Source organism: Centruroides vittatus, unplaced genomic scaffold (assembly GCF_030686945.1).
Source record: "Centruroides vittatus isolate TY-2023 unplaced genomic scaffold, ASM3068694v2 contig_3020, whole genome shotgun sequence".
NCBI lineage: Eukaryota > Metazoa > Arthropoda > Arachnida > Scorpiones > Buthidae > Centruroides > Centruroides vittatus.
The window spans coordinates 27,246-54,051 of record NW_027121935.1 but is presented as its reverse complement, the minus strand read 5'-3'; the positions used below and the strand labels follow the sequence as shown (position 1 = coordinate 54,051).

The 26,806-nt window shown below is 27.1% G+C and overlaps 1 protein-coding gene across 2 annotated transcripts; it reads left to right on the top strand.

The window, feature by feature from the left end:
• The first annotated feature begins 12,079 nt into the window (after positions 1-12,079).
• On the top strand, positions 12,080-26,776 carry LOC136972825 (calcium-binding protein E63-1-like). Of its 2 annotated transcripts, XM_067267462.1 has the most exons (7): positions 12,080-12,285; positions 12,369-12,483; positions 22,108-22,147; positions 23,534-23,677; positions 23,901-24,034; positions 24,867-24,978; positions 26,198-26,776. In XM_067267462.1, the coding sequence occupies exons 2-7, from the start codon at positions 12,481-12,483 to the stop codon at positions 26,218-26,220; spliced, it is 456 nt and encodes a 151-aa protein (XP_067123563.1). In that variant the 5' UTR covers positions 12,080-12,285; positions 12,369-12,480; the 3' UTR covers positions 26,221-26,776. The 2 variants fall into 2 exon arrangements, with proteins under 2 accessions (XP_067123563.1, XP_067123562.1); XM_067267461.1 differs by lacking the exon at positions 12,080-12,285 and having other exon boundaries at positions 12,336-12,483.
• Positions 26,777-26,806: the final 30 nt, after the last annotated feature.

Below are 26,806 nucleotides of genomic sequence, written 5' to 3'. Positions count from 1 at the left end.
CGGAGAAAAACACACATAAAGATCCAAATTTTTTATTATTTTCTCCCATTAAAATTCATTAAATAACATAAATAAATCTACAAAATGAAATGACTTTGGTATATGTATATATTCTATTATAATTATTATATAAAAGAAGCAGTTTTGTTACTTGATTTCTTTATAATCAAACAATTTACATATATTTAATAGAAATATATTTATTTTTTAAAAAGAATGAATAATAATTATAATAATAATAATAAAAAGGATAAATGTATGACTTCACAAATTCCAGTGTTTATTCTTTTATTTAAATTTTAATGCACAACTACTTCTAAATATAATTTATTCTTTGAAAGTTTCTTTTGAAAAATTCTGAATTTCATTTAATCATTTGTTTGCAAAGAATGAATTGAAAAATTTAAAAAAAAACAATATATACTGTTATATTGTTTTTAATTTTTCAGTTCATTCTTTGCACGCGTGGCTTATACACATACATTTGTATATGTGTGTATATTGTGAGTTGTGTGTATTAAAAAAACAATTATTTTTTATTTGTTTTTATAAGAAAAAAAAATTGTTTTTAAATAATTTCAATTATTTCTCTCTGTTAAGATACTTTTTTTATTTTAATACGAATTCAATTAAGTAGAAGTAAAAATATAAATTACTAACCTTAGTCGTCTTGTCATGTATTACAAACAGAACTTTATCTGTTTAAAAAAAGTTAATTTTTTAAAATAAAAATTCTATAAATAATTATCCAAAGTTTTTTTTTAAATCTGCATAAAAATGAAATAATTTTAATTACTTACATTCTTATTTAAGTAAACAGGCCAAAAAAAATAATAATAATAATACAATGACAATTAATTTTCAATTAGAAGAATTGTATCTAAATTCTATACAAAATTAGACAGTATAATATACTAAATAAGTTTAATAATAATGATAATACAAACTTTTTTAAATGAATATTATAATTATTAAATTGTACAGTTAAAAAGATATAATTTATTTTATATTACTTAAATTCCTTTAAGTGAAGTATTTAATATCCAATGACGTAAATAATAAAGTAGACAATAGCTATAAAACTAAATAAAGTTAAGTTATTTATTAAATTATTATTGATATAATTTTATACAAAGCTCTTTGTCTCTCATCACTTATTTTTACTCCAGTAAACATTTTTATTTCTGTTTAAAAGTCGATCATATAAAAGTTTCATCATTCAATTGACTTGTTTTATTGCTTCCAGATGGAAACTCATCAGTACAGCATCATGAGAGAAAATTCAATTAAAAAAAAAACTACAGTTGTAAGCAATTATGTTGCTTAAAAATTTATAGAAGAAAAAGAAGAAAATTTTATAGATGAACTTATGATATTATTAAAAATTTAATCATATTTTTTTACTCTCCTGGCTGTTGTTTATAACAGAGGGAAAGTATGGCGATTGGTCAAAAAGTAATCGTCCCCGAGATTTTTTTACATTCTAGAACTTAGGGAACCCCAAAAATGCAAAAAAGTTAGGGGTTTTTCTGTGTATAGGGACTTTTATTTGTGTTTTTTGTCTGTGTGTGTATGTGTATGAACCAGTTTTGTTCACCCAGTTTAAAGCTTAATAACTCTTGAGCTTTTTGCTAAAAATTTCTGAAATTTTTCAGGGAGGTTTTTATATTAGGGGCGTTGATGCTGTGAAATTTTGGTGTTTAAAGACCGAAGGGATGGAAAGTTAGAGGGAGATCATGTGTCATATCTCGAAAAGGGTCGGACTTAAATGACGATTTTACTCGTTATTAGCATTAAAAAAATTTTTTATAAAACGCATATCTACCCTCAAATCAAGCTTTTCTTTCATTTTATAATTATTAATAATATAAAGTGTTTTAAAAATAAAATATCATAATAGATGGCGCCACACGCAGTTTTAAATTTTTTGCCTGGAAACTTAGGCAACTCGTTGCTGATTTTTTTCTTAAAATAAATCTGTAAGGTGTTGTATTTAAACGTAAAAAATTATAATAAATTTAAAATTGTCTTACTATTAATCTTTAAACATACATCAGTTATTAATAAACCTGAAACGAATTGCTCAACTTTTCCGGCAACATTTAAAATGCTGGTGGCGCCATCTGTTATCATATTTTATTTTAAAAGCTTTTTATATTTTTAACTATTATAAAATATCAGAAAGCTTATATAACAGCCGGGAAAGTAATACTGTGGGGTCCCCTCAACCACTTTCTCTTAGCCCCAAGCAATATTTTGTGTATTGCAGTTTTATTATTGTAAATGCACATTTGAATTACTAATACCATTCAGTATACTTAATTTACTATTTATTAGTACAGAACTCTTGCTAATCCGGCCATTTTTTTTGCACACAGGAATGCCGGATTACTGAGTATATATGACTAAAAGCAACGAACGAAATGGCCTGTCACGCTTCCTTTTTGTTTTTGGAACTGTATTTTGTTATTGTTAAATTATGCACATGGATATAGTAACTGCGATTTTAATTCTCTATTAAAGTTAATGTTACAAGTTTACTTTATGTAAATATTTTAAAAAATAATAAGAGAAAGGTAATAGTTTGATGGTGAATTGATAGGCAGTATTAACAAGAGTCTAGTGTATTTCAATTTACGTTAAAGGAAAATAGGTATTAAATAAATAAAATCTCACGATTCTGTTATATCAAATGAGGTTTATATTATTATTACTAAGAAGGAGAGATAAGTTGAGACAAAGTTTTTAATGCATGAAAACAAATTTAATGTTAATTTTAACCGTAGATATTCTAGATTAAATAATAAAGGTTCAAAGTACAGTACATGTCACTTCCTACCCTCAGAAATTGCAAGGCTAAATGGTGGGAGGACCATAAAATGGCAGGTGAAAACAAAAATTCTCGAGTTGGTAAAGTACAAGAGGCATTCTTCAGTTAGAAATGGAGGGAGGGTGTCATCTAGGATACAGATTTAACTCTCTTTTAGTAAATAAGTTTTAGTTTTAATTAAAACTAGTTTCCTTCTTTTTACTTTAGAGCGTTGTAGAATTTATTAAAGTCTATAAAACTATTAAATTACAGACAAAATTTCTAGAATTTTGTCTGTAATTTAATAGTTTTTTTATCAACTTTATTATTATATAGAAAAACTGATCATTTCTGTGAGGAGTCCATTACAGATTTGTTAGTTGTTAAATGTTTTTAAAAATAAATTTCAAATTATTTTATTTATTTAACAAATTTTACAAAATTAAATTAATACTGTATATTAAAAAAAAAATTGTAATTAAAAATTGAATCAGAGATAAACATTCATAAATTATTTGACTTTTTAATGCATAATTATTGGTTAATATATTCAAAACTTATTAATATCCGAAGAGAGAAAGATATGAAAATTTAATTATCAAGAGTTTACTTAAAAATCTCGTGGTTCCTAATTATCCCACACAAATGAATTTTTATCAATACTTAATAATTAAAACATTAATAATTAATAATTTAAAATATCCAGTTAAATATCAAGAAAAATCAATTGACTTTTATACTGTTTTTTATTTATTATAGGAAATATTGCTAAAAATATATATTAAGAAACTAATCTTCAGGTATTTTACAAATTATAGAAAATATAATTTAAATATAAAGTATAGAATAGCCCTATAGTCAGTTAATCATGTATAAAATGAAATTTCTGTCTTATTCAGATACCTTACCACTAAGAAACTTTAGGTTAACTTGGGATTTAAAGCATTAAGGCCTTTCTCAATGCCCAATAATGGCATCTTTATGTAAAAATAACAATGGGGATTATTTTTCAAAAGAAAAAATTATAAATTAAACTTTTTATTTTAATAGAAACATAACTAGTTACTCCCTTACAAAGGTGTATCTAGAGAGATGTCCGTTAACTTATTGTTTAGTATAAGATAAAAATTATATTAAAAAGCCTCCGAAATTCGAATATTAATATTATTTATTTTGTGCTTCCTCCCTCCTTAGTAATCATTTATGGAAAATTTATTTTTAATTTTAATGCAATTTTAATGCAACAATGCAGCATTATTTGCATTGTTAGTATCAATATATATTCTGTAAAATGTAAGTAAAAGTTTAAAATGTTTAAATTATTCATACAAAACTTCAATTTTTCAAATGTTTCCTCCTCTTTTTTTTAAAACATTTTCATTTTATTACAGAGAAATTTTTAAATTAATGTTAATGGCATTTTTACTTGATAAATGAAATGTTTATCTTAAAGAATTGCAAGAATTATTCTTTTATCTTATTTATATTATCATTTTCATTTTTCCTTGTTTTTGATAGTCCAATTTGTGTCAGAATAAAACTAGTTGTATTACCTTGCAGATGACTTTAATGTTTCCTTTAAAGAATCACGTTCATTACCGAATATAAACGATGTTTTCATACTTCTAGCCTTCTCTGCGTTGCGTGATTTATATGTATGCAGAATTATTCCAAGTCCAGAAGGAGAGATATCAAGATTATGTGTATCATCACCATTTGAGAGATTCCAAACAAAGTTCATAACATATTTGCAAAAGTTTCTGGAGTTTTCTTAACTAATAACTCTGCAAAATTTATATAATATTTTATAAGAGATTATATAAGTTTAATATGAGCTTTTGCATTAAAAAATCATTAAAATATCGTAATCCTAACGAACAAAAACGAACCGGGATGCAATTTTTAATCATATTTTTAATTTAATTTAAAATATATGCTCGCGATTTCAAATAGTGTTTTGCCCCTGTAAATCATACTTTTCCTGATATCAATAGAGTCTTGCTGGTCATTATGTAATTCCATTCTGTGGAAAACTTTGATTTTAATTCAAAAATAATATAGTTAATCGGGCCTCCTGCTGCTAAGTTTTCCATATCTGTTCTCGATTTTTCTTCTATCTAACATCGTTCTCGAGATTAAGGAAAAACAGACATACACGTATAAATTCCCAGTCTAAGTTTTTCTTCAAATTGCATGCCAATTATTGTGGATTATTAATAAAGAAAATGAGAAAATTATTATATGTAAAACAACTAGAATTAAACTTTTCAACCGTTTATATCAATTAAATTCTTATCGACTTTCAAGTTAGCCATGTATTGCACTTGAAGTAATTAATATGAACGAAAATCATATCTCACAACGAACAAATTAATGAAATAATTCATTTAAAATTCTCGCTATAGAGGAAATTAATATTAAATCGCTTAAAAGTAAACGATAATATTTATATACCAATTTAGAATGGTTCCATTTATATAACTTAAACCTCGAATATTTGATTCATAACTCAGTTTTCAATAACAGGTGATATATTCTGTTGAGGTATTTGATGTTGCTTGAGATTAAATTTAATCCCAAGCTTTTAAGAGGAAATTAAAATGAAACAAGAGTTAAAAATAACGTCGAAAATTGCAAAAAATTCGGGTTTTTTTTCTGTTTGTATGGATGTTAGTGCGTGTGGATAGGTGGGGGCACGATTTTGGTTCACCCTCTTTGAAGCTTAAAAACTCCTGTGTCTTTTGTCCAAAATTTATGAAATTTTGCAGGAACGTTTGTATATTAGAGAGATTAATACTGTTAAATTTTGGCGGTTAAAGGTCGAAGGGCTGAGGAGATAGAGCGAGTCGTGTGTCGTATCCCGAGTAGGGTCGGACTTAGTGAAGATTTTACTCGTTATTAGCATTTATAATATTTTTCTTTTTATAAAACTCACCCCTAAAATTAAGCTTTTTGTTTCTTCACGTAAATGAATGAAAAATATGATACTAAAATAATTAATTTTCCTAATCCTTATCGATTCAATTTCTAACAATTAAAATTCTGTAAAAGTTATCAGTTTATCAATTATATTCATTAAACATAATTCGTGACTATGAGTTTATTATCCTTCTTTAATAGCAATTTGTGTATTCTGAGTGACAAAACTTCAGTCGTTGGATGGGCTATTGACTATAGTTAGCGTGGTGAGATAACGTCTAGAAACTAATCTAATGTTGTATTGGAATTACACTCGTGAATGTTTACTTTACTTTCCTTTAGGCGATGAATTAACTTTCTCTTAGTAATACCGAATGATAAATCGCTATTTGTTTTTCTGTGTTTATAAACTATTATAACTTCTTTTACGTATTGTTATATATAAATACAATTCGGTAAGAAACAACGTGAAATATTGATATAATCATTTTTTAAAGTCAACAAATAAATTATACATTAAAAAATACTAACAGTAAAGAAATATATTTAAGTCTAGCCAATAAACACAAATATAATTTAATTTAAAATAAAGTATACTGTAAATACTGTGTATATTGTACCTAAAATAGGGCCATAATAGGGGGAAATGGTCTGGTTGCCATTTTAAGGGAAAAAGAAATCCCTACGATACTTCTTTCTCCCTTTCCTTTCCCTTTACACTTTCTCCCCTAAGGAAGAGTATAGGTGAAAAACGAATAATTCTAGATTTTCTAGAACTATTCGTCACTACTGGTGTTCTAGGTATGCTTCACTTCCAGTTTAGTCTTCTATTCTATCTTTGTATTAAAACAGACTGCTTGATATAAGGCTTATTTATCATTCAATAAAAGAACACGTGTATGCCGAAATTAGAAATATAAGTACATAATTACGTCATAATTTTAATATTAAATTAAAATAGCATACAAAATACTTGGTAAGTAATTCCATATCTTATTATTATTAAGCTGTGTGCGAATTAGTGCTTGAAGTTAGATTTGTTAGTGTGTGTACGTGTATGTGTGTTTATGGATCTCCAATATATTTTTTGACAATCCATTTGCTGTCTCAATGCTTCGCTACCTCCAACAAAAATTGAGGCTTATTCTTTTATGATGTGCCAAAGAATTCTGTAATGAATGAATTAATGGAAATTAGAAAGAGTAGATTAAAATTGGCATGAGAAATAATTACAATTTGCAACTGTTAAAATAAAAATAACCAAAATCACCATATTGAAAAAATTTAAATGAATTACTCACTTCTTACCTTTTCAGATCTTTTGACAGTTGAATAAAGGGATGAATACTTGTTATCTTGAAGAAGATTGGCTGAAATATTTAAAAAATAATTGTAGTTTTTCAATATTAATAAAAATAAAATCTTTAGTTTAATTTATTAAGTCAAAAAATGTATTTAAATTAAACATAAAAATGAAAAATTTATTCTTTAAATAAAGATATTGAATTGGTAATTCGCAATTTTTAAGGAAATTTTCCCTGATAAAATGGAAATTATAAATTGTTTGTGATTGAATAATAATTGTTTAACTTACAAAACTGTTAACAAGAATTCTTATGAATAGTTTAACTACAGAAGATTGAAAAATGTTTAAGTGAATCGTCTCCTTTATTTACTAATTTATATATAAACTTTATTTCAAATCTACTGAGGATTTAACTACAAATATATTTCATTAATAAAACAACAATACAGAACAGAAGACATTTTGAAAGGTATATTTTAGAAAAATAATAGAGTTACCATCCAGCACTGGCTTTAATTTAATTCTGGCGAGGACAGTGAAATCGAGGATACTTAGCCAAATTTATGATGTATATGTTTACAAATTCACTAATTAAAAACAGCAATTTTTCTGCTTCATATCTTGTGAAATTAATGCATGATTCGTGCATTTAAATTTCGTGTTTAGTCCCTTGAATACAGGATGATTCAGTACCCCTATTTAGAGCCATCTGCAGAGAGAACCAGTGGGATAAACGCCATCATACGTGGTGTACTTTGGCAACAAAAACTAGTTCAAATATTCGCCAGTAGGGAAAATGTGGTGCTGCGCTATTAGTTTGGCTCCCGTACAATGGCTAACACTTTGAACATTGTATCTATTATCCTTGACAGTTTCCTGAAGCCTCTATCAGCTCTTTGTGATATCTGACTACTTTTACATACCGCATTAATGCATGGAATGAATGCAATAAAATCTGTCGATTAATCTTCGTGTGCCATTGAGCATGGTTCATTTCTCAATTACATTCATCCACTTCACTCTGCTGTAAATCTTTCACCGCTCTCGGCACCATAATTCCACTGCCGGCGAGTATTTAAACTATTTTTCTTTATTGATTTCGGTATATTTAAAGTGGGATAAATTCAGATTACTAATCGTTTTATAAATTTAAAAACTGAGTGGTGAGTGTGGAGATATCAATAAATATAGAACTTAGTAATGAACAGTGTTTGATGAGACCCCAGCCATGGCACGTCTACGTGTTAATGAAACTCTGTAAGTGATTGGCATTCAGAATAGGATTATTTTCAAAATAATTCATACGGACAAATGAAAGAGAGTTTCTCATTCTCAGCTGCTATTATACCTTCCATATACACATCTGGCTCTCTAACACACTATATTCCGCCTAATAACTTCAAGCTCGTTAACAGGAATGGTTAAAAGGGTAGTACTTTAATCTCTTCTTAGGCAAAAGTTCATTATTCTGAAGAATGGAATGAGTTGCAATACAATATATAAAATAGTGTTTCGATTTTTAACGAGAAATTAGACGATTTCAGTCTGATAATTGTAGTAAAATCGTTTGAAATTCTGACAGCTGCGCCCAGCATCTCAGTAAGCAACGTTATTGATTTCGACTGGATAGTCTGGAAAAACAATTATCTCTTTTTATTACTGTGTAATTAAGTTATTATGGATATACAGTAAATAAAACAATTCAACAAACAATGATTACTCATTCGGTTGCATTATTTTTTTGGATATCAATTGGCCTCTTCTTTGATTAAATCCCACACATTCTAAAGTGACCAACATCATAATCTCCTTTCTTTATACAAATTTAATTTATTTTAGATTTCTTTATTATATTATACCCACCTTTATAGGCGTATATTTATCATTATCAATACATCATATTAATTTCTGCAATTTGTAATCAAAATTTAAGGAAAACATTGTGTTAAATATAAATATACAGGGAGATCGTAATTAAAGTATTTGTATTCAACGCTGTTTTTAAATATTTTAAAAAACGCAAAAGATATTTCCATAAAAACTACTTGTGAAACTAGCCACTGTGGCACTTTTGGCGCTGTAAACACCAACATTTTATTTGTACAAGACACAAAAGTTATACAGAAACCTTAAGATGCAGGGGATACTGCTCAATAGGTGTTTATATTTAGATAATTTCTAATTTATTCTAAATGTAATTTAAAATCCAAGTTTTTCCATTGTGTCCTTCCAAAGAAAAGCATTTATTTTATTACAGCAATGAGTTATTCATTTAAATAAATTAATGAAAAGTATTATTATAAATACACAAATTTCTATATACATATGCTTATATATAAAATGTCTTATAAACTATTTAATATTTAAAAAAATATATTATTAAAAATAAAAATAAAGTAATATATATACATATATATAATGTATATTTTATAAATTAAAATTAAAATTTAATTTATAAAATATAAAAATAAAATAATTTTTAAATACTGATTTTTCAAAGATTAAGTGTTTTAAGTTTATTAATATACAAATTTCATGCAAAATATATCAATGGAGAGTAATTTCTTTATATAAATACCTTATTATATAATTATTTTTAAAATATATATTAATTTCTAATTTAAAAATGTGGCACTAGATGGCAATACATGTTTTTTCAGCACATTTATTTAAATATCTGTTTAAAAAAATGTAAAAATTTTTAATAAACATAAACTAACTTTAATTAATGCTTAAAATGCATATTATGAAAATATCATTTTATTAAAATTAATTATTTAATAACGTATGTTGATTTATTGTATTAAATAACCTGTTGTAATTGTTTACTTAAGATAATTTTCTTATTAATCAAGAATAAAAATGTATTAAATTTAAATATTCTAAACCTCAATGACAACGAATTTACATAGAAATGGAATACATTTTCTACCTATTAATATTGTATAAGAATTATTATTAAATTAATAATAATAAATTTATTGGATTCAATTAATTTCCATTGATTTATCTTTAAAATTTTATTCCAGTTTGTTTACTGTTTACAATTTATATTATAAATTTTGTACATAATTATATTTTTGGATATTTATTTTATTCAATTTAATAAATAATTTAAAATGTCTGCATCATTCACCACTACAATTATCAAATATATATATATATATATATTTACTGTATATTATAAAATCCTTGTAAATGTTTGCAAATAAACATGTATATAAAGATAAAAATTCAATTGTAATCAATTAAATTTAATAAATATAAAATAATAATTTATTTCCTATTAGAAAGGAAGGTTATTTATATATATATAATACATAATCTTCCTTCCTTTTTATGCAAAGGAGAATACAGGAAGAAATTTTATAAGTGATGAAATAAAGTAATAAAACTTTTATAAATCGTTTAATAATTAATTAATATAAATTAAATCAATTTAAAGAACATAAATCAACGAAAAAAAGTTTAAAATATGAACATTGTTTAAAGAAATTAAGCTGCTGTTAGCAATTTAAAAAATGTCTTAGAGATGCCCTTCTCTAGTTCTGTCTCTACTTTATAGCATTTATGTGTATATAATTGGGAGATTTATACATGTAACAACCTATTAAGGTACTAGAATGGTTTCCTATTAGGGTATTTCTAATATGGAAAAGAATTATATATACATATATAACCTTTCCTTTCACAAAAAACCCTACTAAGTTGGAATAAATTATAGATATTTTATAACTATATTTAAATAAATATTTATATAAAATCAAAATTTCAATTGACATTAAATGTAAGCACATATCTGGAGGGATAATACAAAATTTCTCATTAGAAATAACATAAACTTTTAAATATTTCGTGCTATATTGATTATACATAAAGAATATCTTGCTTCAAGTCAATTTATGATTATTACATTCCTATATTCATTAAAAATTATGCGTATGTGTATTAAAATTGTATAAAATCTGTGTATTTATATACTCAAAATATAATAATATAAATTTTCAGTATAAACAAATTTAATAATAAAAAATCATGTATTCATAATTTGCATTAGAATAATGTTTATATACAGTAAAAAAAATGTTTTAATTACTTTATGGATTTATTTTACGGTACATGAGACTCTTGACAAATATTTCTACATAAAAGGTACCAGTTTTAAGTTTTATATACATATAATTAATTTTTACATATAATAATTATATACATATAATACATATAATTATTTTTAGTATAAAAACATATTATTTTTAAAGTATTGAGTATAAGAAAAAATTCTCTTATTGATTACTTCTGAACTTTTACATATATTTTTGTGCTTAAACTGATCTCCTAAATCTGGCAAAAGTTCCTTAGAAACAACAATTGTCTAGCATCTTATACAACAGAAAAGATCGAAGTCTACCTTTTTTTCTCTTATTTTCTGTTTCCTGCCAAATCACCTCGAATTTGCAATTCATTACTGATACAAAAATTCATGCCTTGACTTCATTTAGTTTAGAATCTTGTTTACATTATGTAAGCAAGCAATACAATAGCCAATAACAATAACAAACAGCTTCTTAAATAGAGAGAAAATCTTAAGATATTTTAGAAGAAAAAGCTGTTAATTTTACTGAAAACAAATACTTTAAAATTTCCATTTTAATGTAAAAAAAGAAGAAGAAAAAAAAAACTGTATCTGTTATTCAAAATATTTTAAAAGAGAATGAATTTAGAATACATTAGAATAAAATCTGTATATATTATAAATGGAGAGATTTTATGAAATTTTAAAATCATGTTTAAATATATAATTAATTTTTATTAAAATATATTTTTAAATTTTATATATTTAATTTGAGACAGTAAAAAAAATCCCTGTAATTCAGTCTTTCCCTTGTTACATTTCACTTAAACCGGAAAGCTGACCATTGACGATTGTTTTTACATCTTAAGTAATATCAAGTGTATTTTTCTTATCAGATTAGACAAACTTTACTTGAGATCGGTAATGTTGAAAGAAAACTAGCACGTTGGAACACTGCCAGGTACAGAGAGAGAGAGATGCTCCTACATACAACGACGTGCACACTTTCTCGTTTGTGTCCTAGCCACTATGGCTCGTACGTCTCAACTCTCTTATTTAAATCTTTAAAAGTATTATAAAATATTAAATTATTTAAATTTCTCTTGTGTGTGTGTGGTGTGTGTTAAGTTCCAGGATAATTAACAATATCGTCCATTACTACTTTAAGAGACTTAACAGGCAAGTTTCATAATCACTTCTTAAAAGTTATTTCGATCATTTTTAAATTTTTGCATAAATTCCCTCCTTAACTTTCTATATAGTAATGGTGTTTGCTGTTCTTTACTGAGTCGCTACTTGTCCAATCGCACTTTTAAGGACTTGCTGACATCACGTTTCAGGTTCGCTGACAAGTCGGGTTAAGAACGTGCAGATATGGTAAGTTAATATCGAATGACCCGCAAGATAGGACAGATTTTTATATATATATTTTTTAAATATTTGAAAATTAAGTTTAAAATTTCGCAGTTCTTCCTTTGCATTATGTAACGATATTTGGATGAATGCCATGTCGAACTTGTACTTATCTATGAAGTATAGTATGATACTTTCCTTCAAGAATGACCTATTGACACAAAGAATGTTAACTGATAGCGATCGTAAACACGAATACAGGGTTTTATTAATGTATAAATTTTCAGAATTCCTCTCTCTCATAAAGTACAAAAGCAACAACGTGTTTACACATTACTTCTATTTCTGTGACACGATTCATTACTTAATAAACGCAACGCACGTTCTTACCTAGAAGAAATGTGTGTAAAAAAAAAAACACAGTTAGAAACTAAAGAAGAAAGTTAAAAATAATCATTTGAGAAATAGACTAAAGGGCTTGCGCACTAAATTGGTATTTGCTACCATTAATTCTAAATTAGTAACTGTGTTATACTAGAGTTAGTATAACAATACTTTTTGTCTACTTAATTCTAATGCAATGTTATTTGGGGATTATCTAAATCGGTTTGTTTGCTATAGTTAAATCCATATACCAACAATGTTAGGAAGAAATCTTGGCAATCTTGTATATATATATATTACTAATGCCATCTGTTAACCAAAATTTGAAATGCACACATTATTGATTTAAATTATGCACTGTTTAATTTAAACGACACTCTGACACTTTCAGTAAGAATATTATTAATTTATATATTTAAATAATAATTAAAATATATTTTTTTTATCAATTTTTTAGGATACACTCTGTTTATTGCTTACAAGAAACTTAGTCTAAAATGTGGTACTGTACCTCTTATCCTATACACAAATTACCACTCTATGACAGAGTATGGCTTTATTTCATTTTTGAGCTCCCCTGTATTTGATTTTTTTCCATATTATAATATTAATTACCATCAGACTTTCATATTATCATTGCAGGATATTATATATACGCATATACTAAATCATTTATTCGTTAAGCTACTTTTTACTTTATTTTATTTACTTGCTTTTAGTTTATCATCCTGTTTTATAAATTTATAATTTCTGTTTATATACACTAAAACCTGCCTAAAAGGAAAGGAAAAAAAAAAAAAAAAAACATTCGTAACTGTGTTTACTGTATTAAGTTCAAGACATAACCAATAAGAAGAAAAGTCTTTAAAAAATGTAATTATGTTCTAAATTACACCTAATTTATATAGAGCAAGTTACATTTTCTCTGTTCGCTGTTAATGTTCCAAAAGAAAAAAGAAATTTAAACAACAATTTACAACTTACATAAGGTCGATATACTGTTTTGATTGATTGATGATGTTAGTGAAGTGTTTTATTGATTGATATATAAAAGCTCTGTGTGTATTCTACACTCAACTTGCATTAAACGTTAGAAAAATATACTACTGTAAAGTTAATTTATGTTTAAAGATTTTACTAATTTAAATTTAAATAATAAAAGTTTAATTCTTAGTGTTATTAAAACTGAATGTATTTTTTTTTTAAACTGCAACACATCTACATACCAAAAAATATCAGTGATAAAGTAAGAGTAACTTTATTCATCATCTGATTTTTATGTGGATAGAAATCGCCACTTAAGACTAGTCTTTAGAACTGACACGACAATAATCAAGTCAGAGTTTGGAAGAGAATCCTTCTTTTCACTTTAAATATGAGTACAATGCACCGATACAAAATAACTTGTAAAATGAGTAATAGTCTTAATTAAGCCACCACCTATTCCATTTGGAACACTAAAGACTAGTTGAGAAACCATTAAGAACACATTTTGAGAGCATTTTATGCTTCTATCCAGTCATAATTTAGAGAGAATGTGTCCCAAATTCAGAAAGACTTCACTGAAGTAATAAATTGACCTTTAGTTTTCTTTTAACTTGACAAATAGAATGAAGATAATTCTGTCTCTACACGACTTTCAAACCGTTTATTTAAACTACAGGCAGTGAGTTTTGAATATAATTATTTCATTTTTTAACTTTAATGTGAACAGATTTTAATATAAAATACATATTATAGGCCTGTGTATATGAACACACATATAATACATGCATGTATTATATGTTATATATATATTGCTGTTTAGATGATTTATTAACATTTTCTTGCTAGATTTGTGTTTTATTTTGGTGAATATTATCATGTTTATGTAAATATTTCATTAAATAATCCATCATCCATTCTGCTAATCCCTATTATAAATTAGTTTAAGATTTCCTTCTGTCAAAGAAATTATATGTTATAAAACTTTTCAAATTATAATAAAATACTTACTATTTTCATTTGTAAGGATAAAGCCTTATATTTTCCTTCTGAATTGTTTAAAAATTCTTTTCAAAATTCAAAAATAAGCCTAGAAATTAGAAAATAAATGTATATTATGATCAATTTTAATATACTCATTCAGAAGACCTTTGATCAAAATTTTATACCTAAATTGGTTATTTTTCTTGGACCAGTTTTGTGGTAGAATAGATTAGAATATACCTCAGTGAGATGATGATTAGCCTTCCACTGCCAAGATTTTTTTGTGTCCGAGTGTACTTTAGGTCATCGCACTGATATTTCGGGAACGATTTGTTGAATAAACTTAGTAACTTGTGCATGCTGTGCCAGATAGCTGTCTTCGTCTATACCTGTCCTGGAGTATAAAAGAGCGTTGATGTAACACCTAACTCCTATTTATTCCTCTGTTCATTCACACATCTTTGAAAATAGAGCAGACATAATTCAAAAACTGCGTTTATTCTCCTTTTTTTCTCTATTATTATTCTATCGTTTAAGCTTTAAAATATACTTCCGAAGCTTAAAATAGTTTAAAAGTATTCAAAAATAATAAATTAAAATATAATACTTTACCTTGTTTAAATTTTAGCGGTAAATACTTCTCTCCGATTTAAATTTTGAAATTTTGACCACGTGATGACATCCGTCCAATCATTTGGCTTTATCTCTGTAGCGCCTTTCGTGTTCATTTATGTATTTTTTACTTTTATTTATTTTTTTTTATTGTATAAAAACATCCATAAAATTTTATTAATTAATGTTTTAATTTCGCGTTTAAAACTTTTTGTGTAAAAGTAAATTTTGAGACTTTATTTTTTTTAATTTTTTATCACGTGATGTAATTCGTCCAATAAATTTCGATTTTTTAAATTCACTTCGTCGTTTGATATAATTTGAGTAATAGACATTTATAAAATTTCAAAAATATAAATTGTAAACGAAATTTAAATTAAACATTTAAATCATTTTATTTAATAAAATAAATTTTAAATAAATAAAAAAAATAATAAATAATTTTTTAATTAAAAAATTTATTTAAAAAATTAAAATCGTTTGCTAAATCCTCATAAAATTCTATAAGTATCATTTAAACAGTAATAAATATCTGTAAATTAATTTAAAAATAATAAATTTTGTAAAGTTTTAAAGTTTAAAACTGGCGAAAAGTATAAAAAATCCAGTGATTAATTTTAAAAATCTTGTTTCATAACAGAATTTATCGGTTTCTTCACATAAACCACGTTTCTTTAAGTGTGTAATAGTGTTTTTAATGCTTATAATAGCCTAAATTGAATTATTTTTTTCTTTTTCAATACTGAAAACATTCATCCCATTGAGGGTCACGTTTTGGAACTATCTAGCGAACTCTACTGAAGTATATTTTTGTACTTCTTTTCTAGTTGCGGTTTGTAAGGTATTTGAAATATTCTAAAGAACTCGTATCCTTATATGTCTTTATGATACAAGCATTCTAAATTGACAAAATTCCTATTTTTGGTCTCACGTAAAATTCGAAAGGGCGAATTATTTATTAACATTTTTATTCAATACCTTATTTTCGTACAGAATTAAAAAAAAAAGTTATAATTAATTTTCGAGGAAAACTATTTACAATTAAAGTATTCGAAAAATATAATTTAATAGCTGTTAATTAATTAATTATTAATTTAAAATTCGTATTAAGTTTGAAATTTAACCACGTGACAATTTCAATAATTATAAAATAATTTTTATTTGTTAAAGGGAGAAAAATGTCATTTATCTTATGTAAATTTTACTAAAAATAAGTTAATTATATATCTAACGTATGAATAATTAACCCATTTCAAAATTTAAATATCACACTACAATATGTCTCATCCAATAATATCGTTTAATTTTGAATTTAAAAAAAAAAAAAAATTAATAATTTAAAACTTCGTTAAAGTTAATAATAAAATTTTAAAAATTCATATTTTAAAGCACGATTAAATTTAAATTATTTATTTATTTTAAATATTAGTTTTAAATAAAACATGCGATCACGTGATCATTTTCACCAATTGCCGCCAAACGATCTCTTCATAAATTAATTAAGGGATTCATTAAATAAGCCTTTATTTAACTTAACTTTTCATGTTTATTAAATTCGAAAAATAAATAAGAAATTTATTGAATTATAAATATAAAATAATAGCAGATATCTAATGTTATTTCTCATTAACAAGTACCTTCGTGAATTAATAAATAAGTTTTTCTCAATTAAAATTTCTATATTTTGTAAATATTTTTAAATTTATAAATTAATGATATTAAATTAAAAAGTTTTATTTGAGTATTTAATATTTATGAGACTTGTGATCGCGTGATTCGTATTGACCAATAAGCACGCACGATTTTGAATGTAACGAAATTACATCATATAATTACTTCAAAAAAAAAATATATATATATATATTATTATAAACGATTATTATTATTTTTCGAATATTTTTGAAATTTAAAAAATAATATTAAAGGGAAATAATTACGGTAATTACTCAAATCACATATTCAGAAGATTAATTTTAAAATTTTAAAATAATCACGTGATGTATATCAACCAATAAACTAACCGAATTCATTTGCAATTGTTTTTGACAGATACAATAATTGTAATTAAATTCTGGTGTATAAATACGCTAAATATTATTAAATTGAGCGTCGGGAATTATGGAAAAATTCGTATTATCAATAGAAATAGCTAAATGCAGAATTTAATCCTGATTATTGGATTACGCCATTCAGCTGACTTGACAGAAGAATCAATGACATAACATTAACTTCGATTGGATAATTCTGTCCAATTGTCAATACAATATTCTATATTTAAATGAAGATTATTACTCATTTAAGCTATATATTATATCGTTTTGGCCTAATTTTTGGCGCTTTCTACTACGTAAAAGAATCGATACTGCTAAAATATTAATTAATTTACTAATATTTTAGTGAATTTGCTAAAACTGTATAAAACTTCTTCAGAAAATTAAAACATTTTTTTTTCAAATTCTCAACTTTAGAAGGGGTGGACTTAAGTTATAACATGTAACAGGCCCTAACCCAGCACCAAATGCAAGACCCTAAGCTGTAGTGACTTGGGCCCTTAATCCTGCCATGTTTAATTGCTTTAAAAAGCTAATAAATAATGAATATTTGTAATCAGAAAGCCTACTTCTTCCTCAATAAACCAGTTAACATATATAGCTATAAATCCTAAAAGAAATATCGTTCTCCTTTTGTAATTTTATCTCTAAAACTTCTGACTTATCTATCTGTATCGAATTTCTATAAATGATAGCATTGAAGTAGCTTGTCTTAGATTACAACTACAGTAATTATTATATCGTATACCACTGCTATTCTATATCATTATAAATAGCGATTACAAACTAAAATGACTTCTGACAGAATATATATTGTTTTTACATTTGTTGTATATATTATTTAGAAGTTACATGAAACAGTGCGTAGTGTTCTCTACTTTAAACTACAAAAATATACCTATTCGAAGCTTTTAGTATATTTGTTATTCAAATGAGACTTTTTTATTAATTTTGTTTAATTTTTATATAAATATTTCTATTTATTTTCATCAATTTTTGGTTAATGTTACTTATGGTTCCAAAATGGCGGCTCGTCTCTGATTACAGCAAACAGAAGAAAGGAAACAGTGTGACGCACGCTCTAACCTAACCTAACCTATTCTAATAAATTACCATAATTATTACCAACCAAATTACTAGAATAGGTTAGGTTAGGTTAGAACGTTCGTGCCCACTGTTTCCTTTCTTCTGTTTGCTGTAATCAGAGACGAGCCGCCATTTTGGAACTATAGGTAACATTAACCCAATTTTTAATTAGAAAGTCTATAATATAATAAACCTGTAAAATACAAGAAATAAGAGAATCGAGAGAAAGCTGGAGATTTTTCCTGGGTATGAAGGAAATGTATGAGCTTTGTAGCGGTTCCTACCACCTATAAATATTAAATTTTTATTAAATTTGCATTTAAATTATACATTACTCCCATTCTTATATTTAGCAATATGTTTAAATGCAATTAAATTAAGATTTATCTTTTGTTTCTGCATCGAATCGATCATTGTAAACACGTTCTAAACAGAAGAGGAAAAACGTATGTGATTAAATGTCATCATTTATTCTACCGATCGAAATGAGTCATCATACGAGAATTGTCGAAAAAAATTCAGCGTGTAGAAGTACTTAATTAGTTGATTGTGTTTAACAAAGCGAAAGAAATCCTCTTATTAAATTTTCTATCTCTCTTCTACTGCACTCGAAAGTTGTCTCAATTAAAAATTCTCTCTTCGATTTATCTCATTGTAATCTACTACTCAATCCTGCATTGATTAAGTTACTTTATCTTCTTCTCTATAATGTGGCTATTACGTTGCGGTTTTTCGGTATACGTATATTATAACAATACAAATGTATTGTTTCTTTGTAGCTATAACCGTTTATGCACTCAATTCCACACATCTACTCATTTTCTTCCCTCTTTTTCTTCTTCTATTGTTACAAATGGCCTTTCTAAGTTCAAGATGGCGTCTGGTTCTGCTCGATTAGAACCAAATAATTCCTTAGAGTATCTAAATGGTCTTTCCTTGATTTCCATTATCATTAACCTCTCCTTAATGTCATTCTACACAGAAAATTCTTCATAATTTATTAATTTTTTTTTAATCTACATTTTCAATATTTATCTTCTTAATTTTCTTTTATTTATATAATTATATTATTATTTCTTTTCTGAATCATTAATTAAAAGATCTCGGCATTAATTTATATAAGAAGTCACTCCAGGCTAAAACAAATACTTTTACCTATCTTATTATTAAGCCCTATTGTCCTATTGTTTCTACCCATGTCGTCTTGCTTACCTGTCGATTTTACCCCATTTGGGGCACCAAAATTACTGGCCCTCATAAATAATAGGGCCAAATTTAGGATTAATAGGATTAGCGAGGTATTTTAAAACACTTTTCTATGTTTGCAGGCCTTAAAATTGTATCCTAGGCCTCTCTTAACATACAATGTACTGTACACTGCATACAGTAACGATGCATCTGAATGTTATCCATACAGCAATGTATGTAAATATACAGGTTTATATACAGTATAATTAATAAATTTGAATAAATTAATGATAATTACACATTAAAAATTGTACAAAAATGTGTTTGTTATTGAAAGTTAACATCTGGCTATTTTCTAAGTCTCTGATTTGTAAACCATACAGATTTTAAGAGTTTATATAGGCCTATATATATATATAGGAAGTGGTTCAATGCCCTTTAAACTTATTTTTTCTAAGAACTAGTGAAATAATAAAATAGTTTGATATGAATTTTATTACTGTACATAAATCTTAAAATATAATGTTTATTTATCTCTTTTACATTTTATTCCTTTTTACAGAAAATAGTATATTTATTTATAATATAAAATACTTGTGATAGTCTCTTATAACTTTATAAATAAATACATAATTAAATGATAAATTATTAATAATATTGGAATTAATTATTAATTATTGTTTCATTATATTACATATTTATTTAAGGAAGACCACAATACAAATGCTGAGAACAATTGTTCAGCTTAAGCTAATATAAGCTAAACCATAAGGTATACAGTACAGTACATTAAATATTTATATACTTCAAAGAACACATCAATTATAAATTAAGCAAAGCCTGAGCCAGTTTTGTACACAAGATTAATTTAGGGCCTCGCCTTATGAATCCATAGATTAGGACAATGGTGCTGCCCAAACTGTTCGGTTTGCGGATCATAAGGCCTATTTCTCTTATTTATAACTGGTGCGTTAAGTGTTAGTGAGTGGATTTGGCCCGAGGTCTGTAGTTTAGGCAACACTGGCTAAAGTCCTCACACTTTTACATATAGTTTCGATGAGAAATGAATGCCATTCAGAAACGTGCTCGTCCCTATACGAAACCCTTAATTAAAAGTATACGAATGAGATGAAGAAATTTTAATTCTTGTCACTTTTGTAACGTTTTTTTACATAAAATATTAAATTTTTGGCTCCCTTCTACTTAAAAAACTCGGATAAAAATGGCTCCTTTTTTAACTATTTCTTACCTTTTAACATAATTGAAAACAGGATTAAATCCAAATTTATTACTAAAATAAGCACAAAATATTTTAAAATGTGCTTAGTTATCATATAATTTAAGAAAAAAAAAAAGTAATATTTCCAAAAGACAACCTCCCCTGAAGGAATTCAGAATGTTGGAGCAATGACAATAACCAAACTAACAAAAAAAAAAGAGGAAAGTGCACGTGAATAATATGGCTAAAATTATCGCAAATGTTTATATATACAGCATTTTTTACGCAATAACAATTACACTTTTGGATTCTTAACATTCTATTTTAGTCTGTTGTAGTTTGACAACTGCAAAGTAACAAAATATATTCGACGGAGAGCAATTATTCCGACTGCATCATTTCACCCACTTCACTAACAGTTATGTTGGCACCGTCCATACATAAATAAATAAAAACGGTTTTCTACTAAAAGTACATCGTTAAGTAATACTTGGTACCAAACTTCCGCCAGTTATATTCATTCTGGATACAACAGCTCCTTTTAGAAAGGAGGCAATAACTCCCGAGCGCCATTTTTTTTTTCTTTCTTTGCTGCATACATTTCATTGAAGACTTGAGCTGTATATTCAGTCATTCATACAGTTTTTAACCCGACAGTGTTTTTTTTTTATCTTTGGCATTGCTTATCCACATGCGAGGATCTTTATCTAACCTTTACCTTTATAATTGTAGCTAGTTCCAAAATAAACACGTTGCAGCGTATGGTTTACTTGTAAGTTATGTTGCAGCAAAGGAATTGATTTTCTCTAGCAAATTCCTTTCTGGAAACTGTTGATAATATAATTTTTTACAGAAGTAAATGCTGTACCAATTTAGAATGGTAAATAAAAAAGGAAATTCTCTTTTGAACTTACACATAGGAGCGGTAATTTTGGCACAATCGCTAACATAAGAATCATCCTTTTTTTTTAAAACCGTTTAACTAATTATATAATAATTATCTTGCCAAAATTGATAATATTCAAGAATATAACACGTAAAACTAACAGGAATTTAGTGTTTAAAGTTGTAAACACACAAAAACAATTAATTTTTGTGTATTTATTAGATTCTTATGTACTTTTTTTTTACTGTTTATAGGAGGCTTCTAGAACCGTTTTGACAGAAACCCAGATTCAAGGTAAGATTTAAAGCTTCGTTAACACTTTACTTTTAGTAATTGTCGAGTCGATGATATTGAAAACAAAAGACTGTTTTAGAAATAAGATTAGATTACAAACACTATGTTGAACAATTGGAAGAAAGCCAAAACATTCTCAATAAAAGCAAGACCTCTTTGTTTACCAAAATTAATTTTGAAAGAAAATAAAAATAAAAAAAAATCACACGTTCTACTTAAGATTTAGGTTAATGTAACCCTTGGTGCCAAAGATGGCGGCTCGTCTCTGATTCCAGCAAGGAAACAGTGGGATGCATGTTCTAACCTAACCAAACCTATTCTAATAAATTACCATAATTATTAGCAACCAAATTATTAGAATAGGTTAGGTTAGAACGTGCATCCCACTGTTTCCTTGCTGGAATCAGAGACGAGCCGCCATCTTGGCACCAAGGGTTACATTAACCAAAAATCTTGTGTTTTTTCTATAATAAATCTATTATTAAACGCGAATTTTAATGAATGTGTACTATTTAATCGGTTAAAAGAATTAGTAAAATATTATAAAAAGAGTAGAATTTTAACACGTATTATCACTCTATGTGTTAATTACATTATAGGCTTTATAGCAACATTGTTTGTAACATAATTAAATTAGTGTATCTTGCTGGATGTATGTCATTAGACTTGCAAGATTTGCATCAGAGCATTCGAATTATGTAGTTAAACAATAGAATCATAAGCTTTATATCTGGTGTTTACAAACTTCACATCAGTCCTATCGTACTTAAGTGTTATATAAATGCATTAAAGAGTCGTTAGTTTATGTGTAGTAGTAGTAGTAGTAGTAGTGTGTGGATATAAAAAAAAGTATAATCTTGTATCCTTCGACATTACTTCTAAATATTTTCAATATGAAAGACGTGGTGCGACGCGTTCATCAATTGTTCTATAGTTTCAATACCCGATATTCGTAAAGTTATGTGGTTTGTAGCAATATTATTGTAGGATTTAAATTAGAAACAGTACCCTATTTGTATCGGGAACACTACAGCTATTGACGTAGATCTTTATTTGAATTCAAACAGCAAAACTTCAAAGTTAATTGCAGCATTAGTGTACACATATTCTCTCTCTTTCCTGCCGAAATCTTTCTATGAATACACAAACTAAATGATGACATTACTGTAACTACGTCGCACACAGATGTCACAGTTCTAGTTTGGAATTCAGCCAAATCAATCCTTCCTCTCATCAGAACTCAGTAGCGCATAACAATGACAATAATGATGTCTCGAATGCTTAATCGTGTGAAATAATAAGAAAGAAATCCACAAAATATTAATGCCCGATTTGTTATTAATATTTTCGTCTCTATTATCCGTAATTATAAATTAATTTTTGCAGATTTAAAAGCAGCATTTTCTATGCTCGATAAGAATCAAGATGGAAGAGTCAACGCTAGCGAAATTAAATCAATGTTAGACAAATTAGGAATCGTTTTGACGGATGCCATGATACAGCATCTCATTCAACAAGCGAGTAAACGAGGTAATTATAATATTTATTCCCTTCCCCCCCCTTCGAACTTCGTAGAACGAACATAATGCCACTTTCATCATTAACTTTCGCAATATATCAATAAAGAATATCGATACAGCATCCTCGACCACACCTAACAACCACCACCCTTGAATGAATCTTTTGCTTTCCTTACCTCTGACATTTTCAAAATAAACCACACCCGTTATAACCGAATTTTTATGATTTTTAGGAGATGGACTGATTGACGAAGAAGAGTTTCTAGCATGGATGGCAAGACAAACCGTACACGACGACGACGTCATGGAAGATCTCTTGGCAGCATTTCGGGTATTTGACAAAGATAGAAATGGATACATCAGTAGGGTATGAATCTCTCGTTGGCAGTTATTGAACTTCGTGCAAAACACAATAAAATTTCAATCGGATTTTATTCGAAAACTTAACTTTTCTACCTATAAATATTTATTTTTAGTCAATATTTATATTCGTGTTCTCTAGACGTTTATCAAACTACGAAAATTTATTATTCATTTCAACAGACTTTATGAATAATCATTCACACGGTTTCTACGAAATTTGCATTTCCCAATGCTCTTACAAAATAAAAGTTTTCTTTTTATTTAAAAAAAAGGGAAAGGATTACAAGGATTTTTATATTAGTGGAAGAAATCCTCGTCGGGATCAATTGGTATAAAAACTAGATCAAGTTAGGAAAACAACAATTCATTGAACGGTGCCAATCAATATCTGACTGGGATGTGATGGACACACATTGCTTGTGCCATCTAGTAGAAGCGCACCAAACTGTTCTTCTTTCTTTAATGGTTTTTCCCTTAAGCGAAGTTGTTAAAGAGAGAAAAATAACTCTTGTATTACATTAATCTACATCAAAAATGAATTGACCATTAATGATACAACTGCATTATTAAATATTGTAATATGGTTGAATGATTTTCTGTCTGTACTGATTATATATATATATATATATATATATATATATAATGGTACATTACATCATAAATTTTAATGGTATAAAATAATTTAGTTTTCATGTTTTATTGGATTTTGTGATCGAATTTTATATCCACCCGGTATAAATCATGAGTGTGGTAAATCTAAAAATGAAATGGTTCTGTTATGATTGTTATTGGTTAATTGTTCTTGCTCTGGTGTAATTAAATCCCCTTTTTTTTAGGATGAACTTAAAACAGCGATGGATATGATTGGAGAACCAATGTCAGAAGCGCAGTTAGACGATATGTTAAAAGCGACAGACATCGATAATGACGGACGGATCAATTATGAAGGTTAGTAGTTCTAACCTATTTTAATACACTTCATCCTAAATGAGAATTATCATCATCATCATCATTAAAAGTTACTCATAAATATTTACATACATTTTTCAAGAATATTGACTTCTGAAGAGCTTGGGAATGCTCTTCAGTTTAAAACTGGGCATTGAGAGGGTCTTTTTTTAGCAAGCCCATTATGGACTCGACCAGGCCCACAATGAAGGATGGAGCGACCGGGTGATGAGGGACAGATTCCCAAAAATTCCGGTTGATCCCGGTATCTCAATGGGTAGGCTGCTACCTTAACCGCTCGGCCAGCTATCCATCATTTTTATATAATACTAACAAATTAATATCATCATAGTTTGTTTTTTATTTGAGATATTATATAATTACATTAGAAACTCGTTTGTCCCGCATCCGGATAAAATTACAGTAGTGTATGAATAAATAGAATTTAATAAAAGTTCCACACTAAAAGTTATTTGCTGTTCTATCAATCGCTTTTACCTAAATTCAGTGATGACACTTGGGGATTAGTCTGGGCTATTTCAGATAACGCAAGGCTCTCGTAGAACACTCGACATTATATCACAGGTAAAATTGTATGCTAGAGGGGCCACGTTTAGACATTTATCATTAGGACGTAAGGTCAGATTTTCCTGTTACCAATAGTTTATACAAAATACCAGTCGAGAAGGATGGATCTCCATTCCCCATTCTTCTCATCCTTGGTGCTCCTTCTTTACACTGCTGTCTCTCTAATTCCAGAAAAATATTTTATATTTGTGGCCTTACTTTGACATTGGCTCTCTCAAACTCCTCAAGTAGCTAGTCTCTTAGATAAATACATGTTATGATGTTCGAACGTGCCATCTCGGCCCCATCTATCTCGGATACCGGTATTACCAAGTCACAATATCATGGTATATACTAACATGATTGTTCTCCATTTACAACACTATACTTTTGCATGCTTATAGATTTTATTGGGTATAAAGAAACAAAAATTTACTGAATTTTCATCCATCCAGAATTAAATCTAGCTCCACCAACCCCGGATAAACAATTTCCTACTGCATTTTTTCTTCATTTGATAGTTATATTAAATAACCCACACTTGCTTATAACCATAGATTTCAATTTCTTCGCCTTACAATATCCAAGCCAAATATATTATCTTTAGTATACCCATACATTATTTCACTCATTCTTTTTTTACTTTCTACAGAATTCGTTCGAATACTCTTATAAATCACTCATAATGTCATCAGGGATTGTTCTGTTGTTGGTGCAAGATAATGTAATATATAACAGAACGGGAGTAGTGTATAAGAAACTGGACTAATACTACTCTCAAACTTGCTTCATCGATTAAAAAAAATTAATGAATTTTTACACAAGAAGGGCTTCCTTAGGACTCCATTAAATATGCAAAATAAAAATTTCCTTCATAAAAGCTTCATAATATCATAAAGAGCAAAGATATGATCTCTCTCTTTCTTTTTTTTTTTTTTTTGTATACATTTTGTTTGATGTTAAATCTTTTTATTTTGTTTTTTCTGCTCCGGTATTTTTTGCAATGTCAGACTATTCCGTCCATATATTTTTTCCCTAACGTTTTAGCGGATAAATCTGTACATAGAGATTAGAACTATTTTAGATTAGTATATTTACCCGATTTATATATCTGATAATGTTACCTGTGATATTTGGAAATTTGGAAGCGGTCTGACGATCTGTGAATTTAAAAATTTTTTTTCTTGTATTTTTGTAGCGTGTGATTGATAATAAAATAATAAATCATAAATACCGAGTATGCGTGTTTAAAAACGAGTTT